This window comes from Macrobrachium rosenbergii, chromosome 55, assembly GCF_040412425.1.
Source record: "Macrobrachium rosenbergii isolate ZJJX-2024 chromosome 55, ASM4041242v1, whole genome shotgun sequence".
Lineage (NCBI taxonomy): Eukaryota > Metazoa > Arthropoda > Malacostraca > Decapoda > Palaemonidae > Macrobrachium > Macrobrachium rosenbergii.
The window spans coordinates 65,319,190-65,335,510 of NC_089795.1; the positions used below are offsets into that span (position 1 = coordinate 65,319,190).

At 33.5% G+C, this 16,321-nt stretch overlaps 1 protein-coding gene across 3 annotated transcripts in view; it reads left to right on the top strand.

Annotated features, from left to right (window-relative positions):
* The window catches only part of LOC136835349 (glutamate receptor-like), a 65,583-nt gene extending 49,616 nt beyond the window's left edge, over positions 1 to 15,967 (top strand). For 2 of the 3 annotated variants that reach the window (XM_067098731.1, XM_067098732.1), the window contains 3 exons: positions 184 to 334; positions 4,299 to 4,413; positions 10,674 to 15,967. Coding sequence is in view for 2 of the 3 variants with exons in the window: in XM_067098732.1 (XP_066954833.1) it covers positions 184 to 334; positions 4,299 to 4,300 (153 nt within the window). In the remaining variant the exon portion in view is untranslated. Of the gene's footprint in view, positions 1 to 183; positions 335 to 4,298; positions 6,416 to 10,673 lie in introns of those variants that run through there. The other variant, XM_067098730.1, reaches the window with a different exon arrangement.
* The last annotated feature ends 354 nt before the right edge of the window (positions 15,968 to 16,321 follow it).

A 16,321-nucleotide genomic window follows, 5' to 3' on the forward strand; every position in this document is an offset into this window, starting at 1 on the left:
AGTTAAATCATCATCATTCATTCATGGATAAATATTCATACACTCATTACTACAAATTGAAAAATAACTCATTACTACAAATTGAAAAATAAGGGCATGGGGCAATGGTTTGATTGATGCAAACACTTGGAATATTTATTGATACTTACTAAATGTATTTTTATTTCACTCCTTTTTGTACAGATGTATACAGTTCTGCTGTTGGAGTTGCTAACTCTTTTGAAAAGCGAGGTGAGAGATGCTTGTTTCACCTTGCAAGAGAGTCTCTTAGAACAGACACTGATGTTTTTGCTTACCAAAAAAATAGCCCCATCTTGTTCCAGTTTGATTACATGTAAGTAGTTTTGGTACAGATTCAAGTTGAAGATTTTACCAATATATACAGTATAACTTTTTATGAATTTCTCTTGAAAGCCACATTGCATATTTCTAGAGGAACATTTTTTCACATTAGGAGAGCTTATAGCAAACTAACTTCAGCTCAATTTTATGAACACAGTGCAACATTTATAGAGATTCCATAGTAACATCGAACCATTTAATCAGAAGCAGGGGTACATTTAATTAAAAAGGTGCTGTATTTAGAAGTAAATACTCCACTGTTACTGTACATGCACAGTAATAGTGCTGCTGTTACTATGAGATTACCAGTACTCACGCAATTGAAAATTATAGTATTTTCATACTTTATAGCATATTCCTTGATGACTGAAATGAATAAGAATCAATGATATATCTTTAGAAAATAACCCAATTGTACTTTTACATTGCATAAAAAATTGATAGACATACTTTGTAATGGCTTAAATAAATAGTAATAAAATATATATCTTTAGAAAATTACAGTACTCTGTTGCACTTGCACATTATGTAAAAAAATTACAATAACTGTATTTACATCAGAATATAGCAATATTTTTACTTTTAAGTAAAATGCACATTATTTTACTTTATATATATATATATATATATATATATATATATATATATATATATATATATATATATATATATATATATATATATATATATATATATATATATATATATGTATATATATATATATATATATATATATATATATATATATATATATATATATATATATATATATATATATATAAAATACAAATATAATAAAGTACAACTTTTAGTTTCAAAATGAGACACAAATCAGTCATTTAACATGAGCTGTACATAGACCAATCAGAAAACAATATTGTATCACTAAAACAGTTCTCAACAAGGAATCACAAAAAAAATTTATTTTCTAAACATTCTACCGTGTGATAGCTGGCAAAAAAAGTTTACAGCAATATTGTATGATGCCACGCTAATGAATTTATCTGTTGGTCTTCAGTTTTGGTAAAAATTTAATTTAGAATTAAGTATGGATATTTTTGCTTTCAGATATTGTTAGCTTTTTTTTTTTACTTTGGTTTGAAGTTGTGGAAGTTAGCTAAACAGAATGTGTGATGATGTAAAAGGTAAAGATCTTAAGAAGTTACCAGCATCCACAAAGGAGCATAGCATTTGAATAATGTTGAATAAAAGAACTGAAGGATGTACCATTAATGCCATCATCTCTGTACAGTAGTGTAGGAATCCATAGTTTTCTGTCAGCAGTATATGGCATATTTCATAAACTTAATAGAAGACTGACCCTGCTAAAGAGAACATCAGGTACTGTATTACCAAATATTCAGAAGCACTCAAGTATGTACAAAATGGTACCTGTGCAAAGCAAATCCTTGAGTGGGAGGACAATGTGAAGTTGTCTAGTCAGTCTTGACCTAGTTTTCTAAGGGTTTAGCCTCATTCCGTATTAATAGCATCACTCTGTGATGTGGTCAAGCTAGCAGCAACTTAATTTTGCATGTGAACAAAGCAAACTGCAACAAAGCTTTATCTGTATACTATGTCAACACAATTTGGAGATCAGAAATCAAGTCATCAGTAAAGATAAAAAAAAAACTAGTCTTTTGATGATACAGGGGGTTGGAGGTTAAAATCTGTCAGTACTAGAACACTCACCTTTCATTAAGCAAATGAAAGTGATAAGCAATGGTTTCTTTTATGGATCCAAGTAATTTAATACTTTCTAGTAAATTACTGATTATGGTGTCATTTTAAAGCTAGAGTTGCACTTGATCAAGCCATGTTTAAAAATGCTTGACACCAACACAAAAATTTAATCACAAAATTTATGATAAATATGAATTTATGATAGATATGAAATAAGAGAGATACAATTTCTGTTTACTCTTTGTAAATTCATGATTAATTTCCTTTACAATGATATGAAGTTCATTACTATTTTAGCCAAATATGATACCACAAAGTGAATTTTAAAAAATATAAAATAAACTTATAGTAGTTTAAGTTTGCTTACTGGAATAGTGGTTTGTGTGTGACTTTTGAAACAGTGCTTCTTAAATCAGAATTTCTTTACAGAATTTATATTATATATATATATATATATATATATATATATATATATATATATATATATATATATATATATATATATATACATATATTATAAATATATTATCGTAACTCCTAGCACTACTGTATATATATATATATATATATATATATATATATATATATATATATATATATATATATATATATATATATATATATATATATATATATATATAAAACATTCTAGATGTGGTGGTTACTAGTAGCTCGAACAATAGAAGATGGTTGAAGGAGAGGAAGTACATCGTGGATCCACACAGAGGTTACTGAGGGTCAGAATTGATTCCCATAAGGGCGTTAGCTATCGAACTGGTAGCAAAACTTGCTAGTCCTGAATTTTCCAACATCAGGCAACACGCCAATAAATGCAAACATAGCATACATATAAAGATTTTGAAATATTGGGACGGCACCGTAATGGCAAACTACTGACAATCCAGGAATCCTTGTTTTATTAAACAACTTGTTCCCCCAATTGAACACACAGTCTTCCTCGACAACTCTTTACCTTCGTGAGCTGTTTGCCTTTTGTCATCTCTGGTTTGTTCCTTCTGACTTTTAAGTCCTTCCTTCCTCTTTTGATGGTTGGTCATATACAACTAGTTTTGAATTTTGCTATATATAATGTATTATGTCCTGTATGTGTATTTTATCACTTTTAATGTTAATTTTATTGTTTTTATCTTTATAGCTTGAAAATGAAACCTTTGTGTTTTGAAACGTCGTAATAAATGTATTTTATGGACCACCTGAGATGTATACTTCCTCCTTCAACTCTTCTTCAATATGTATCTTATATATATATATATATATATATATATATATATATATATATATATATATATATATATATATATATATATATATATATATATATATATATATATATATTATATATATATATATATATATATATATATATATGTATATGTATATATATATATATATATATATATATATATATATATATATATATATATATATATATGTATGTATATATATATATATATATATATATATATATAATATATATATATATATATATATATATATATATATATATATATATATATATATATATATATATATATATATATATATATATACATATATATACAGTGGTGTCCATAAAGTTTGCAATTTAAAATATATATTACAGAAGCAAATGAACAGATAAATATGTGAAATTATTACAAAATGGGGAGTAGATATTGAGGTTTTTTGCCTCATTTAATACACCTCTATATGGGCACCATTAGTTGCACAAAGCATGTCCAGATGGTACTTGATTTCTTGTCATGTTCACTGTAGCATAGCCTCATCAGTGGTGGCAGTGGCATCAGTGATCTTTTGTTTGAGATCAGTGATGTCCCGTATCTTTGTTCGATGCACAATATCTCTAACATAGCTCTATAGAAAGATGTCTAGGGGAGTGATATCTGGTGAATGAGTAATTGGGCCATCCCTTGCAATCCACCGGTCTGGAGATGTTTGATTTAGGAACACATGAACATGCAGTCCCCAATGTTGGGGTGCACCATCTTACTGGAAAATGATGGTTGGTTGAAGGTTAACTGGTCTACCATACAAGTGTCTGCTTTCAGGTCTTATAAATTAAAGACTGAAGTTTATTGATTTTTCATCAGCTGAAGTTACGGGGTCCATAAATTCAAGTAAAATCATTGCCCCAAATATTTTATGAGAAACCTCTTTCTTTTTTGTTAAGATACGCAAGCATGTGGGAGCACTGAAATGCTAGAAGGCTTTTCTGAATGCAAATAATTTGATTGCTTTTCTTTTATTTTTAGAATGCAGCAACTCCAGTATTTTGGGATAATACAGCACATTAAGAAGAAACATTACACTACAGCCTGTGATGTAGAGAAGTCATCTGATGGTCCCCAGTCAGTGTCAGTTTCTCAGGTAAAACCATGATCATATAAAGTATGACAGTCTTATCTGCAGTATTCAAGGTTATCAGAGTTTTTAATGATTGTTAATTATTTATATTGGATATCATGCATTTTAGGCCATAATTCCCCTTAGGTGACCCTAAATTATATATACTGTATATAGTTTATTTAATAATGTATACAGTATAGGGATAAATTTTGTTGGTAATTCATGATGAATTATAGGAACATTCCATATATTCTTTCATTTTTTATTTTATGTGCAGGCCACTCACACTTTATAATGTCAATAATCGATAAATAGGTTTTTGTTTATAAGGTATGGTATTCAATTTTCATTCCCAAAATCTGTATCTGATCCCCATTTTTTGCAATTTTGACAAATTTTAATCTTAATTTCCAGACTACTGTTTTGTAGTTGTAGTGTCAGGGTAAAGATATTTCACTGTACTGTACTCATCTGTTCCAGCATTTCACTGTAGAATGCACTGCATCATTCAATCTAACTGCAAATAAGACATGTCCACAAATACAGTATCATGATATGCTGTTAGCAGTTTATAAACCTTTTTATGTCTGAAATACTGAACTAAACTTAACTTGAGCTATTACTATATGTACAGTAATCTCTCCCATATCAGCAGTAATGGAGCCAAGGCCCTGCCAGATAAGAGAAAAATCCTGGTAAGGCAAAAAAAAAAAATACTACGTAAACAACTTGCATTACAGTAGGTGTACTGTATGTACATTACACTTCTCAATAACAAGCATATCACTCTTGTTCTTTTTGCTCAAACGCAATATAAATAATAACAGACTTAAAAATAAAACAGTTTTTTCTCTCACTTACTTGTGTCTTGTGCTGAAACTATGTGTTAGCCAAACTTTTAAGAACTTGTGGGGAGATTTACAAGTCCCTCTCCTCCTCCTCCCCCCCTCTAACACTACTATAGCATTGAAGTCCTGTACGTCATGTACCTCTTCGATGTCAGGAAGTGGCGAGCGGTATGGAAGGGGTTATTGAAGTGCCTAGAGGGTCTTGGTCATCAAGAGGTGGCAGAGAGAGCACATTCCTGACTGAATGAACCTGGAACATCAACATTCATGTTGAAAAGCCATGTCAAATCTTGAACAGAAAAAAGCCAACTTTCAGATACCTTAGTGTCCACAACCCCATGCAAGCCTATGAACATGGTAGCTGCAGTCTTCAACTCAGCACATGCATGTACATGCCAGCCTCCCTTTGCTGACAAAACCAGATCAAGGTCTGCTGCTCAGTGCCTTCATAACAGGATTTTGCCATTACCTTGTGGGCCTGACTCTTGAAGTCGTCTTCCCACTTAGTAGCATACTTCTTCAGCTTGTCCTTGGTATTCTTGACTTCTTGCAAGGTTGACCTGGCAGTGCCATACTCCATGATATGTCCCTTAGAGCATTTTTCCTCAATTCCCCATATAATTTCAAGCTTCTTTTGAAGGGTCAACACCTTCCTTGCTCTCTTAGGATGAGCTGGGCCCATACAAACAAAATACATACTCCACACAAAATAAACAGGCCAATTCTTGCTCAGAAAGCATCATTGCATAAGGCAACCGCTTGCAGACTATTCATAAAACCGATTGATCATGCACGACTGGACAAATAGAGAAAATGCTGTTACCAAGTGGATTGATACTTTCCAGATGTAGCCCATTAGGAAAGATATGTATATGGTGCATAGGTCTAGAAGCCATTAAAAAGCAAAAAAATCACAGTGATGTGTAATGACATACGCATTTCTGCCAATAGCAGGAAAGCTTTACAAAACACAAAATTACTTGTCCACCCACATACCTTCTGCCATAAACTATTGAACTGATGAGGTATCCATATCAGCCAATTAAAAGCAATAAACAAAGAATGTTGACATGTGAAGTGATGTCATGAATTTAAGCCAATAATAATCTTGAAAGCTCTCTCTCTCTCTCTCTCTCTCTCTCTCTCTCTCTCTCTCTCTCTCTCTCTCTCTCTCTCTCTCTGCTGTTATTTTTATTATTTTTTCATCATTTTTGTGGTAAAAATTAAAAATAATAAAGGGAAGGAGTGTGTGTGTTATAGGTACTGTACTATACTGTATGTAGGGGAGTTTCCTAGAGTAATATCGAATGCTGCCCTCTCTCACTCTCTCTTTTGTTGTGCATGGTTACAGTATTCTATTACAAGTTAATATCTTTTAATAAAATGTGAAAAAACATAAACATTAAAAAACATAAAACAAAACAAAGGGTATTTTTATCACACGCTTTTATTTAACTTGACTTCTATGTCTGTTTGTGTCAAAACTTTTAAATAAATTTTTGACCTGTTCCCTTCATCTGATGGACTTGAGATTTTGCATGGTTATTCAATCCTGGTGACAATACAACCTTACATGATCAGTAGGTCAGCAGTGACCTCTGCTGTAGTGTCCCTGCAGTGACCTCTCCCAGTATCTCAAGATTCGTATGAAATCTTTGGATTTTTCATACCTTCTTTGACTCGGTAGAATAAGATAATAAACTCTGGATGGATTTTTCAAACCTTCTTTGGCTCAACAGGGTATCACGTTCAATTTTGTTAGCTACAGTCATAAACCGGTTACAATTTCTGTCAAACTAAAAAGTATAAAATAAAAAAAAAAACTTAAACACACTTTTATTAAAATGCACTATAAAATAAAAAATAATTTTTTGGACACACCAGGAGTTTCTTACAATTAATCTTGTCTACAAAAATAAAAGTGTGGCCACCAAACATGGAAGGAAATGCTACAAGAAGAAAATTTTTTTTTTATTTCTTGTAGCATTTCCTTCCATGTTTGGCATCAACGCTTATTTTTGTAGACATGATTAATTGTAAGAAAATCCTAGTTTGTCTCAAAAAAATATTTTTTACTTTTTAGTGCATTTTAATAAAAGTGTTTAAAATTTTTTTTACATTTGTTTTATTAACAATTGCAAAAGCCCTCAAAAAGTCAAATGCCTTCCCACCCCCTCTCCACTGGGGAAACTCCTTCCCTGGCTACCCACCCTCCCAGTACTGTAACACTTTTTCTGCATGCTTATGCCTATACAGTAAACCCCCGTATTTGCAGGGCATGTGTACCACGCCCCCGCGAACTCTGCAAATACTTAAACCCTCTTAAAAACACTTAGAACTGCCTATTTTGATAGTTCAAGCACACAAAAAACTAAAAAAATGCTTATACCTGAGTATTTTAACAGTTATCACAAAAACTGCATTTAGTTATGAAAATGATATGAAAATGCAGTAACTAGTGAATATTTCTCAGTAAAAAATGATGCGAATGGGCGAATTTTCCACAAATAATGTGTATATATGTTCCACAGAGAAATCCGCAAATAGGTGAAGCCACGAATCGTGAGAACGTGAATACGGGGGTTTACTGTAAAAAGCTTTACTAACGCTTCTGTCTTCCCGCACAGTGTTGGCAACTGCTCGCCCCCGTCAAAACTATTTCCCCCGCCTCCCACCCACCTCAGTAATGGTGTTTCCCCATAAGCATTGTTGCTAACACTTCTTTATGCTCGTGCAATATTGCCAACCATCGGAGTGTGGTTTTTTTTCAATTTTTTAAAATTTATATTATACACGTATCTTTGGTCTCATAATTGCAATCTAAAGCCATAGTGCACCGCACTGTATTCTGGACGATCTCCAACCCCTCCAGTGGTGCATCTTCTCTCAGATGAGAAGACTAATTCTTGCATGTTCCACTCACTTACTACATTCCGTAGACCTTACTACACGCTAATTGTGTCATCTATATGGTGGGCATTAAATTGTTAGTTTTTGTTGAGTTTTTAAAATTTTCATTTCATTATTGGATTTCTTATCTTTAAATAGATTGGGTATGCTTTTAAATAGTTATAGGCATTATCTTTAAATTTATACTTCATTACAGTATATATATTTTTTAAAATATAAATACAGAGTTTGTTTTAATTAATTACTCTTACGTTTGGTGTTTACATTGTAAATGATGTGTTTATTAGGGTGGAGCAAAAACCAAAAGTTTCAAAATTCAATATGATTGCTGAAATCAAGGCATATAAGGCAGCATTGATGGAGCCCTTGCCTTATGGTTTTGGAATTTATTCAAGTATAGAAGTTGTTAATTCCATTCTCCAGTCTTTTACACGACAAAGGTCAGCTCCTGCAAGGCTTCCTGGTACCTGTTCCATGATTAAGATTCTTAGACTCCAGTCATCCCCTCAGGTTCAAGGGCCCAAAACAACTACAACTCATATGCTCCAAAAGGCAGTCTTCTTGACTACTTTGGCATCAGGAGCTCAGATTAGCATGCTGGGCTCTCTTAGACAAGAAAAACATTTCACCACTCATACACCTAGTTGTCATTTACTGTTGTCTCTTGGCCTGTCATTCCTGGCCAAGAATGAGGACCTTTTTAAAGGGAAAATCCTTTTCTGATGAAGAAACTTAGTATTTCATATAAAATACTTTACCTGGTTCAAGCACTTAAGTTTTTCCAAGATGTCACGGCAAACATCCGAGATGGCCTTTTTTTTTCTCTCTTACACCCTAGCACACTCTACATGGGCTGAGAATTATTGTAGTGGCCCATGTTAAAAAGGCAGACCCTCACTCCTTTCCTAAGCCGCATGACATCCAAAAGGTGAATATATTGTTAACTTTCTTCAGAAATGTTTCCTTCGAAGAAGTCATTGCGTGTACGGAGTGGTTATTAGAGGCAGTATTCCTGAACTGGTAAAGATGCCATAACCTTGCAGCCAGACCCAACATAATTAGACAAGTTACTGTAAAACCACAAGGGATACTGTAGTACATTTATAAGTCTGTGAGTTTCCTATTCTTTATTACCAGACCCTAATGGGTATCTGGAATAAAGAAAACAGTTGATAACCTCTGACTTTACCTGAAGGCAGACCCTCATTCCTATGGTAACTCACATGACCTCCAAAAGATGAGTACTACAGGCAGTCCCCAGTTATTGGCAGGGGTTCCTTTCCCGATGGCGTGATGATAACCGAAAATTGGCGATAATAGCGCTGATCCCCGGTTATCAGTGGCAATAACCAGGAATTTTCGGTGCTGATAAGTGGGGATTGGCACCGAAAATCCAGTTATCATCATCGCTAAAACAAGCGCCGTAAAACTGGATCGCCAATAACCAGGGACTACCTGTACATTGTTAATTTCTTCAGAAATGTTTCTTTTGAAGAAGTCTTGAGTGTATGGAATGGTCATTAGAGGCAGTAGTTCCTGAACCGGTGAAGGCGCAATAATCCTGCAGCCAGACCCGACATAGTAGGCAAGTCACTGTAGAACCACAAAGAAAAAGACATTTATAGGTTTGTGCGTTTCCTGTTCTTTATTGCCAGACCCTAATGGGTACATGTATTTGGAATAAAGAGAATGGTTCATGACCTGTGACTTTACCTTGAGTAAAAAATTCCTGAAACACTATTGCCATGAGAGTGGTAGTCATGCTGAGATATTGCTGGGAAGGTGGAATAATCCAGCAGTCGGAGCCAACATAATGAGGTAAGTCACCTTCAAACCACAAAGAATAATACACAAATTGGTTCATGTGTTGGTTCCCATTCTTTATTGCCAAACCCTATGGGTATATGTGATAAAGAAAATGGTTAATAACATGTGACTATACTTCAGACCAAAAATTAATCTGGGTTGGTGGGGTTTATTTATTAGGAGCTAAGCTGTTTTGTCACTTGTCAGTTTCTTTTGTAAGTTCCTTTAAGGACAAACAGTGGCTACACTATCAAAAAACAAGCTTTGACGTAGGAAAAACCTACTTTTGGTAGCCACTGTGAGTCATGGGAATGGGATGAACATCTGTGTTGCACAGACCTGGCATGAAATGGGGAAGATGGCCAAGGCAGTTGCTGTAGGACAGAAGATAGAGCCCTCCTGTCCTGAGTCCTTTATATTCTATCACTGTGCCAACAAGCACTATTCTGGCTGAGACTAACTACAGGTATAAGAGAGTTCTTTGTAATTAGTTGGTCTGTCCCTGGAGGGACCAGGAGAGTGCAGTACCTTTGAGGACTCAAAGCGGCTACCCAAAAAAGGTTTTTCCTGTGTCAAAACCTGTTTTATGTATGCTGTTAACTCATTTTTGTTTAGCATTTCAAGGAAATTACTTGAAATGTTAAATATACTCTGATATTCCAAGGTATTTTCTTCTTAAGTAGTTTCATTACAGTTATTATTGCATTTTTATTTCAGTTTCAGGGAGCCCTGTATGTACTTGGAATTGGACTAGTGATAAGTGCCCTTACTCTGGTTGCTGAAATAATATGGAAAAAGGTTAAGAAATGACATTTCCCAGGTTACATTTCATTGCTATATGGTTTAACTACTACAGAATTGTAATTCTTTCCATTTCCTCTTTGCATGATGCATTTGTACTTATTCCACACCATCGCTTTAACCAGAGCCTTATCACTGTAGCATGAAGGATGACCAAAGAAAAGTTTATAAAAAAGATTATACTATTTTTCCAGAGTGTGAGAGATGGCTTTTAAGGGAGAAATACCCTTACTCCCACACTTCCTTTAAGAGTATACTAAAGAGATTACAGATTATTTTATTATTCCATGGTGTTTGAGGTGATTTTAATGAGAGAAATATCCCGAATCTCTTGTCCTTTAAGAATTTACTATAGATTATATTTCAGTGGTATGACAGAAATCTTTCAAAAGAGGAATAACCCAGTCTCTCACCCAAGATTATTCAGTGTAAAGCTCTATGTTGGGTACCTTATAGCACATTTGATTTTTCTTTATTTCATATCTGCTCCTTTCTTTCACTTATGGTGTTCATGAAGTGATGGAAACTCTTTCCCTGCTCGATACAGCCAAACCATGTGGCACAAAATATGATTACTCTAATGAGGGGATCCGTCCACCACCCAAAACCTATTCTAGATCCTCTCATGAGGGGATCTGTCCACTGAGGGTTAAAACAAGTTAAACCCAATGTTGATTTGTTCTTCATTTATAAAAAATGCCACATTGAAGTGATGTCATCCCATCTTTGAATTTGTTATGCTAGTTTAACCCATAGGTATTTGATGCATAACTCACCTGACCCAATCCCAGAATGAAGAACATTTACCTTTAACATGTGTGTGATTCCCCTGTTTTCATGAAAGAAATTTTTATCAAAATCAGCATTTTCATTTTATCCAGTTGTGTTATATTGAAAGAGAAAAATGACCTACTGATCTTGTTAAACTGTTTACTAGAAGTGACAATCCCAAATGAGAAACTCGCAATAATGTTGGAGATTCTTCAAGCCGCCCAGCACCCAGTCAAAATATTCACCAGGAAATACCAGAGAATGACGTTGCACACCAGCCCTGCTGCAAAACAAGGCTGCAACAGAGAGAGCATCAGCGATAAATTTTTAGCTTGCAAGGAAATCTCGCCAGCCAGTCACCAGCGCAGATTTTCTCCTCAGCCAATCAGTGAGCAGCCCAATTTGACCCCCCGCTGACTTTCTCGTATATAATGAGCAAGACTCATGTCAAATGTCGGTCTACTCCTGTCTTTTGGTGTGACATGCTCAGTGGAGCCTGAGCGAAATGTGGCCTCAATTAACACTAAAGAAGACTTTCTCCTAAAGGACAATTCAATAGAGGACTTCTTCCTGAAGGACAACTCTATTGAGGATGAACTCACAATTTTATTATTCTGTTACTGATATACTGTATTCATCAGAAATATACTATCCAAGTTTGCAACCTGCTTCCCTCTCCAAGTATGACAAATATCAGTGTTTTACTTGTAGAATGCGGCAACCTAGAAGAATCAGTAATTAGAAAAATAGAGATAACGCTATACAAATTGAATGCTGCTGATGCAGCTATCACCTTCAACACCACATGTATAAAAGAGGGTCTGCTACCTATTATTATTATTATTATTATTATTATTATTATTATTATTATTATTATTATTATTATTATTATTATTATTATTATTATTATTATTATTATTACTCTATTAATAATAATAATAATAATAATATTAATAATTAATAATAATAGCAGCAGCACCATTACCAAGAACAACTTCTCTGAGCTAGGAGTAATCCTTTTGTGTATGAAGCTATAAGGCATTGATATAATAGCATTAGACTAAAATCAGATTTATGATATTAGAACTTTGTGGATTTATGACATGAAGGATTTGTTTATAAGAAAAAAAGAGAAAATTGGAATGAGGTAAAGTCGGGAAGCTGGGCAGTTAAAAGTGAAGAAACCAAAGTAGCAGTGTCCAATGCATCATTTGGTTTACCAAGAATTTTTCACAATTCCTACTTCTCAAACCTCTTCACAGCTTAATTTAATGTGAAAAGACAGTCACTGAGTTTATTTTTCCAGAAGCAGAAGCTTGAGAAGATTGGTGCTATTTAGCTCTCTGTTATGCCTGAGTATCCTCTACAAAAGGTGAATTTAAAATTCCTTTGCCCCTCAATAGACCTCTTGTCTCCCTCTCATTAGCACTGGTAGAATCTAGGGATCCTCCTATCCCTTGCTTAGAGGGCATTGTCTTGTTTTGACAGAGTTTTTCTACACATGGTTGCCTTCCACTCTCATATTGCACTAAGCGAAATGAGTAATATTTTGTAACTGGTGCCATAGAAAAGATGTCATCTAGAATTATCTCACTTTTTTTGGTATTCATCAAACTCAGCACAACAACCTTTTTACCCTTTTAGGTACTTGGTAAATAATCCTCTGAATTTACAAATCTCATAATATTTGTGCTACCTCCTCCAGTAGTTCCTCAAATGTATCTCTGCAGAACTTTGCTGTCATACTGCCTACAGTTTAAAACTTACAAAGTCATGCTTAGAACCGATCCACTTGATTCTTTCTATTTCGTCCAAAATCTCAGGCTCAACATAGCATTGCCAAGTAGTGCTCAAATTTTAAAAATTTATTTCCAATGTCATACATGTTGATAAGTTTGCAAATTCACAGCTAACATGATTTTCCCTATGGGTGCATAAATGTGTTCTCTCTTTTGTATTTGTATAAGTCGAAATCTGTGTGACATGAATTTTATTTTTATATAGCTCACAGCACAGTGTGATAGGTAAGAACTGCTGTCAACTACTGCACACAACTTGCTACTCAAAGTGGTTGTGTTAACTACCTCTACTACCTGATAAGCTCAATAATAACAAAATTTTCAAACTAGGAATGACATAAAAATTTTTTTTTTTGAAAAAAAAAAAACTTTCAAAATAGGAATGTGACTTACAAGAAATTTTCTTTGAATTTTGAGATTTTAGGCTATGTTCAAACCTGTATACTGTATTGTGAAATGACATATAGGCTGAACAAAAAAAAAACCTATGGGTTCTGAAATGCAGTCCAGTTTCCTAAAGGATTTGTTTGTAGAGATTACTGTACCTGTTCTTTGTAGAATAAAAGATGATGATTCTTTAAATAATATCGAGAAGATAGCTATTAATCCAAATATTTCTTCATATTAGCGTCAAGGACTATGTTATTTTCTTGAAAGTCCTACTGCTTGCCTCTGCTGTGTAATTTATTCATCCATAAGGTAACTTCAAGTGTGAGAATGTGTAGATAATCTCGTATGCTCCTCTTCCAGAACTTGTTAGTACATTACAGAAATGTAACAGTTAAGTGTAATATATTTTTAGCAAATAAAAGAAAACTAACTCTAATGTGCCCAGGAACAAAATCTTGATGGTAACAAAAGTGTAATTGCACAGGCAAGTACTGTATTTGCTAATAACCCATTACTTTTGAAATGGTTAAGAAATATAGCAATTTTATTTTTTATGAAAATATAAATGTTTCTATAAAAATATGTATATTTTCAAGATCATTTCAATGTCCCTACACATTGTAGACCAATGTTCCAGCTGGTTCATGTTGCCACCACTCAAATTGGTGCATCACACAGGTGTCCCCCACCTGGTGATATCAAGGATGCATTTTAATAACAATAATACATTCATATTTATTTTTCTATCTTTTTATTCAGCATTGAGGGGTAAAAATAATCAAATAAGACTATTTTAAAATATTATGGTTGTAATGCAGACATTATCAGTTTTATGAATTTTTTCAATTTTTAAAAATTATTTTAGTATATTTTGAACCTACGTTTGATAGATATTTTTTGTCAAATGCAACAATGCGGGGTGAACAAAAGTTTTGGAAATGTTTCGTCTCTGTTTTTCCTGCAGTTTGGCTATATGTAATATTTTCTTACAGATTTTTTATATATGATAGATTTCACCTGTTTAAAACACATTGTGGCCTTATTTTTTATGCATTTTTTGCATTCAGAGAATAGATAATATGTAGCATGTTAGATTGCAATTTAGAGACTTTTGAATGTATCCTATCTAGTCATGTAGTGTCATCTTTGATCAAGACTGTACCTGCCATTATATCAGAAGACTGCAAACTTAATGATCTGCAGTTAATAGTTCCCTCCTTTTCCCCAGATTATATTGCTGCTTCCAATTGCCACACTTCCCAAACAGTTCCTCAAAATCCTTTGTCATCCCTTCCACTTCATATTTGGTGGAATAGAGAGAAAGAGGTGCTTTTTCTCTCAGAGCACTGAATGTTTCCTCTTCATCACGAAATCTGACAGGCTTCCCTGACATGTCTCTCCTTAAGCTCTTCATCTAATTGTATAAAGGAAGGTTTTAGTAACTATCTAACCCAAGCTTTTATGTACAAAGGGCCAGGTGTCAGACTTACTAATTGACTAATTAAAAAATAAAGTTGGGGATGCAGTATAGCACTTCTTTCCACTCTGTTACGGGACATACTTTATCAACCTTCGTAGATGAGTATTGGATTGTAACTTAACAAAGAAAAACTTTGCAACTAAGGCCACTGAGATAACAAACACTTGAACATTAAAGAACAGTTCTTTTGCAGATATAAATAAGATCTTTTCTCATCCCCTGTGATTGCTTACAGACAAAATTGAGAGGAAAGTTACTATAAGGAGAGATTGTTGGATTAACTATTAACTCAAGCATCACTCTCTCACCCATGAATAAATCTGATAAATGCCTGCATAAAATTATTTTCCCTTTGTAGTAAAGGGATGAGGTTCTAGTTAAGATCTTTTTTCATCCCCTGGGATTGTTTACAGACAAAATTGAGAGGAAAGTTACTATAAGGAGAGATTGTGGGATTAACTATTAACTCAAGCATCACTCTCTCACCCATGAATAAATCTGATAAATGCCTGCATAAAATTATTTTCCCTTTGTAGTAAAGGGATGAGGCTCTAGTTAAGGCAGTGATTTACATTTATGAAATTTATTTCAAAGTAAACCCAGGTTACATAGGATACCATAGTTAATGAAATTACTGTATGGATTTTTATACATATATAATGTGAAAATTCTGTTACTTCTTTTTTGGATTTAAATTGCTGTTTCTTCCACCAAAGTAAATATTGTTGAAGACTTGTACTTGAATTGTATCCTTCCACACAAAGTCTGAATGCCTAACTGTACTTAGTTGAGGCAATAAGTATACTGTATGTAAGATTCACCATAAATATTCTATTTAGTGGCCAATAAAAAAATTACAATGGATATTTTTCAGTATGGTATCCTTCTTGATCATTTTAACTTTAGATCTATTCTGGTAAGTCGTGTATAATGTTTAAACAGGAAGCCTCACATAATACATAAATGGCAATGACTTAGATATTGAACATTATATTAGTAAATATATTCAGTGAATTAAGATAATATAAGTATGGAAACAAAATCAAAATTTGTAAATTGTTCGCTATACAGCACATGACTTTAATATTCAGTCTGATTAAAGAGACTAAATATGGTAATGTAAA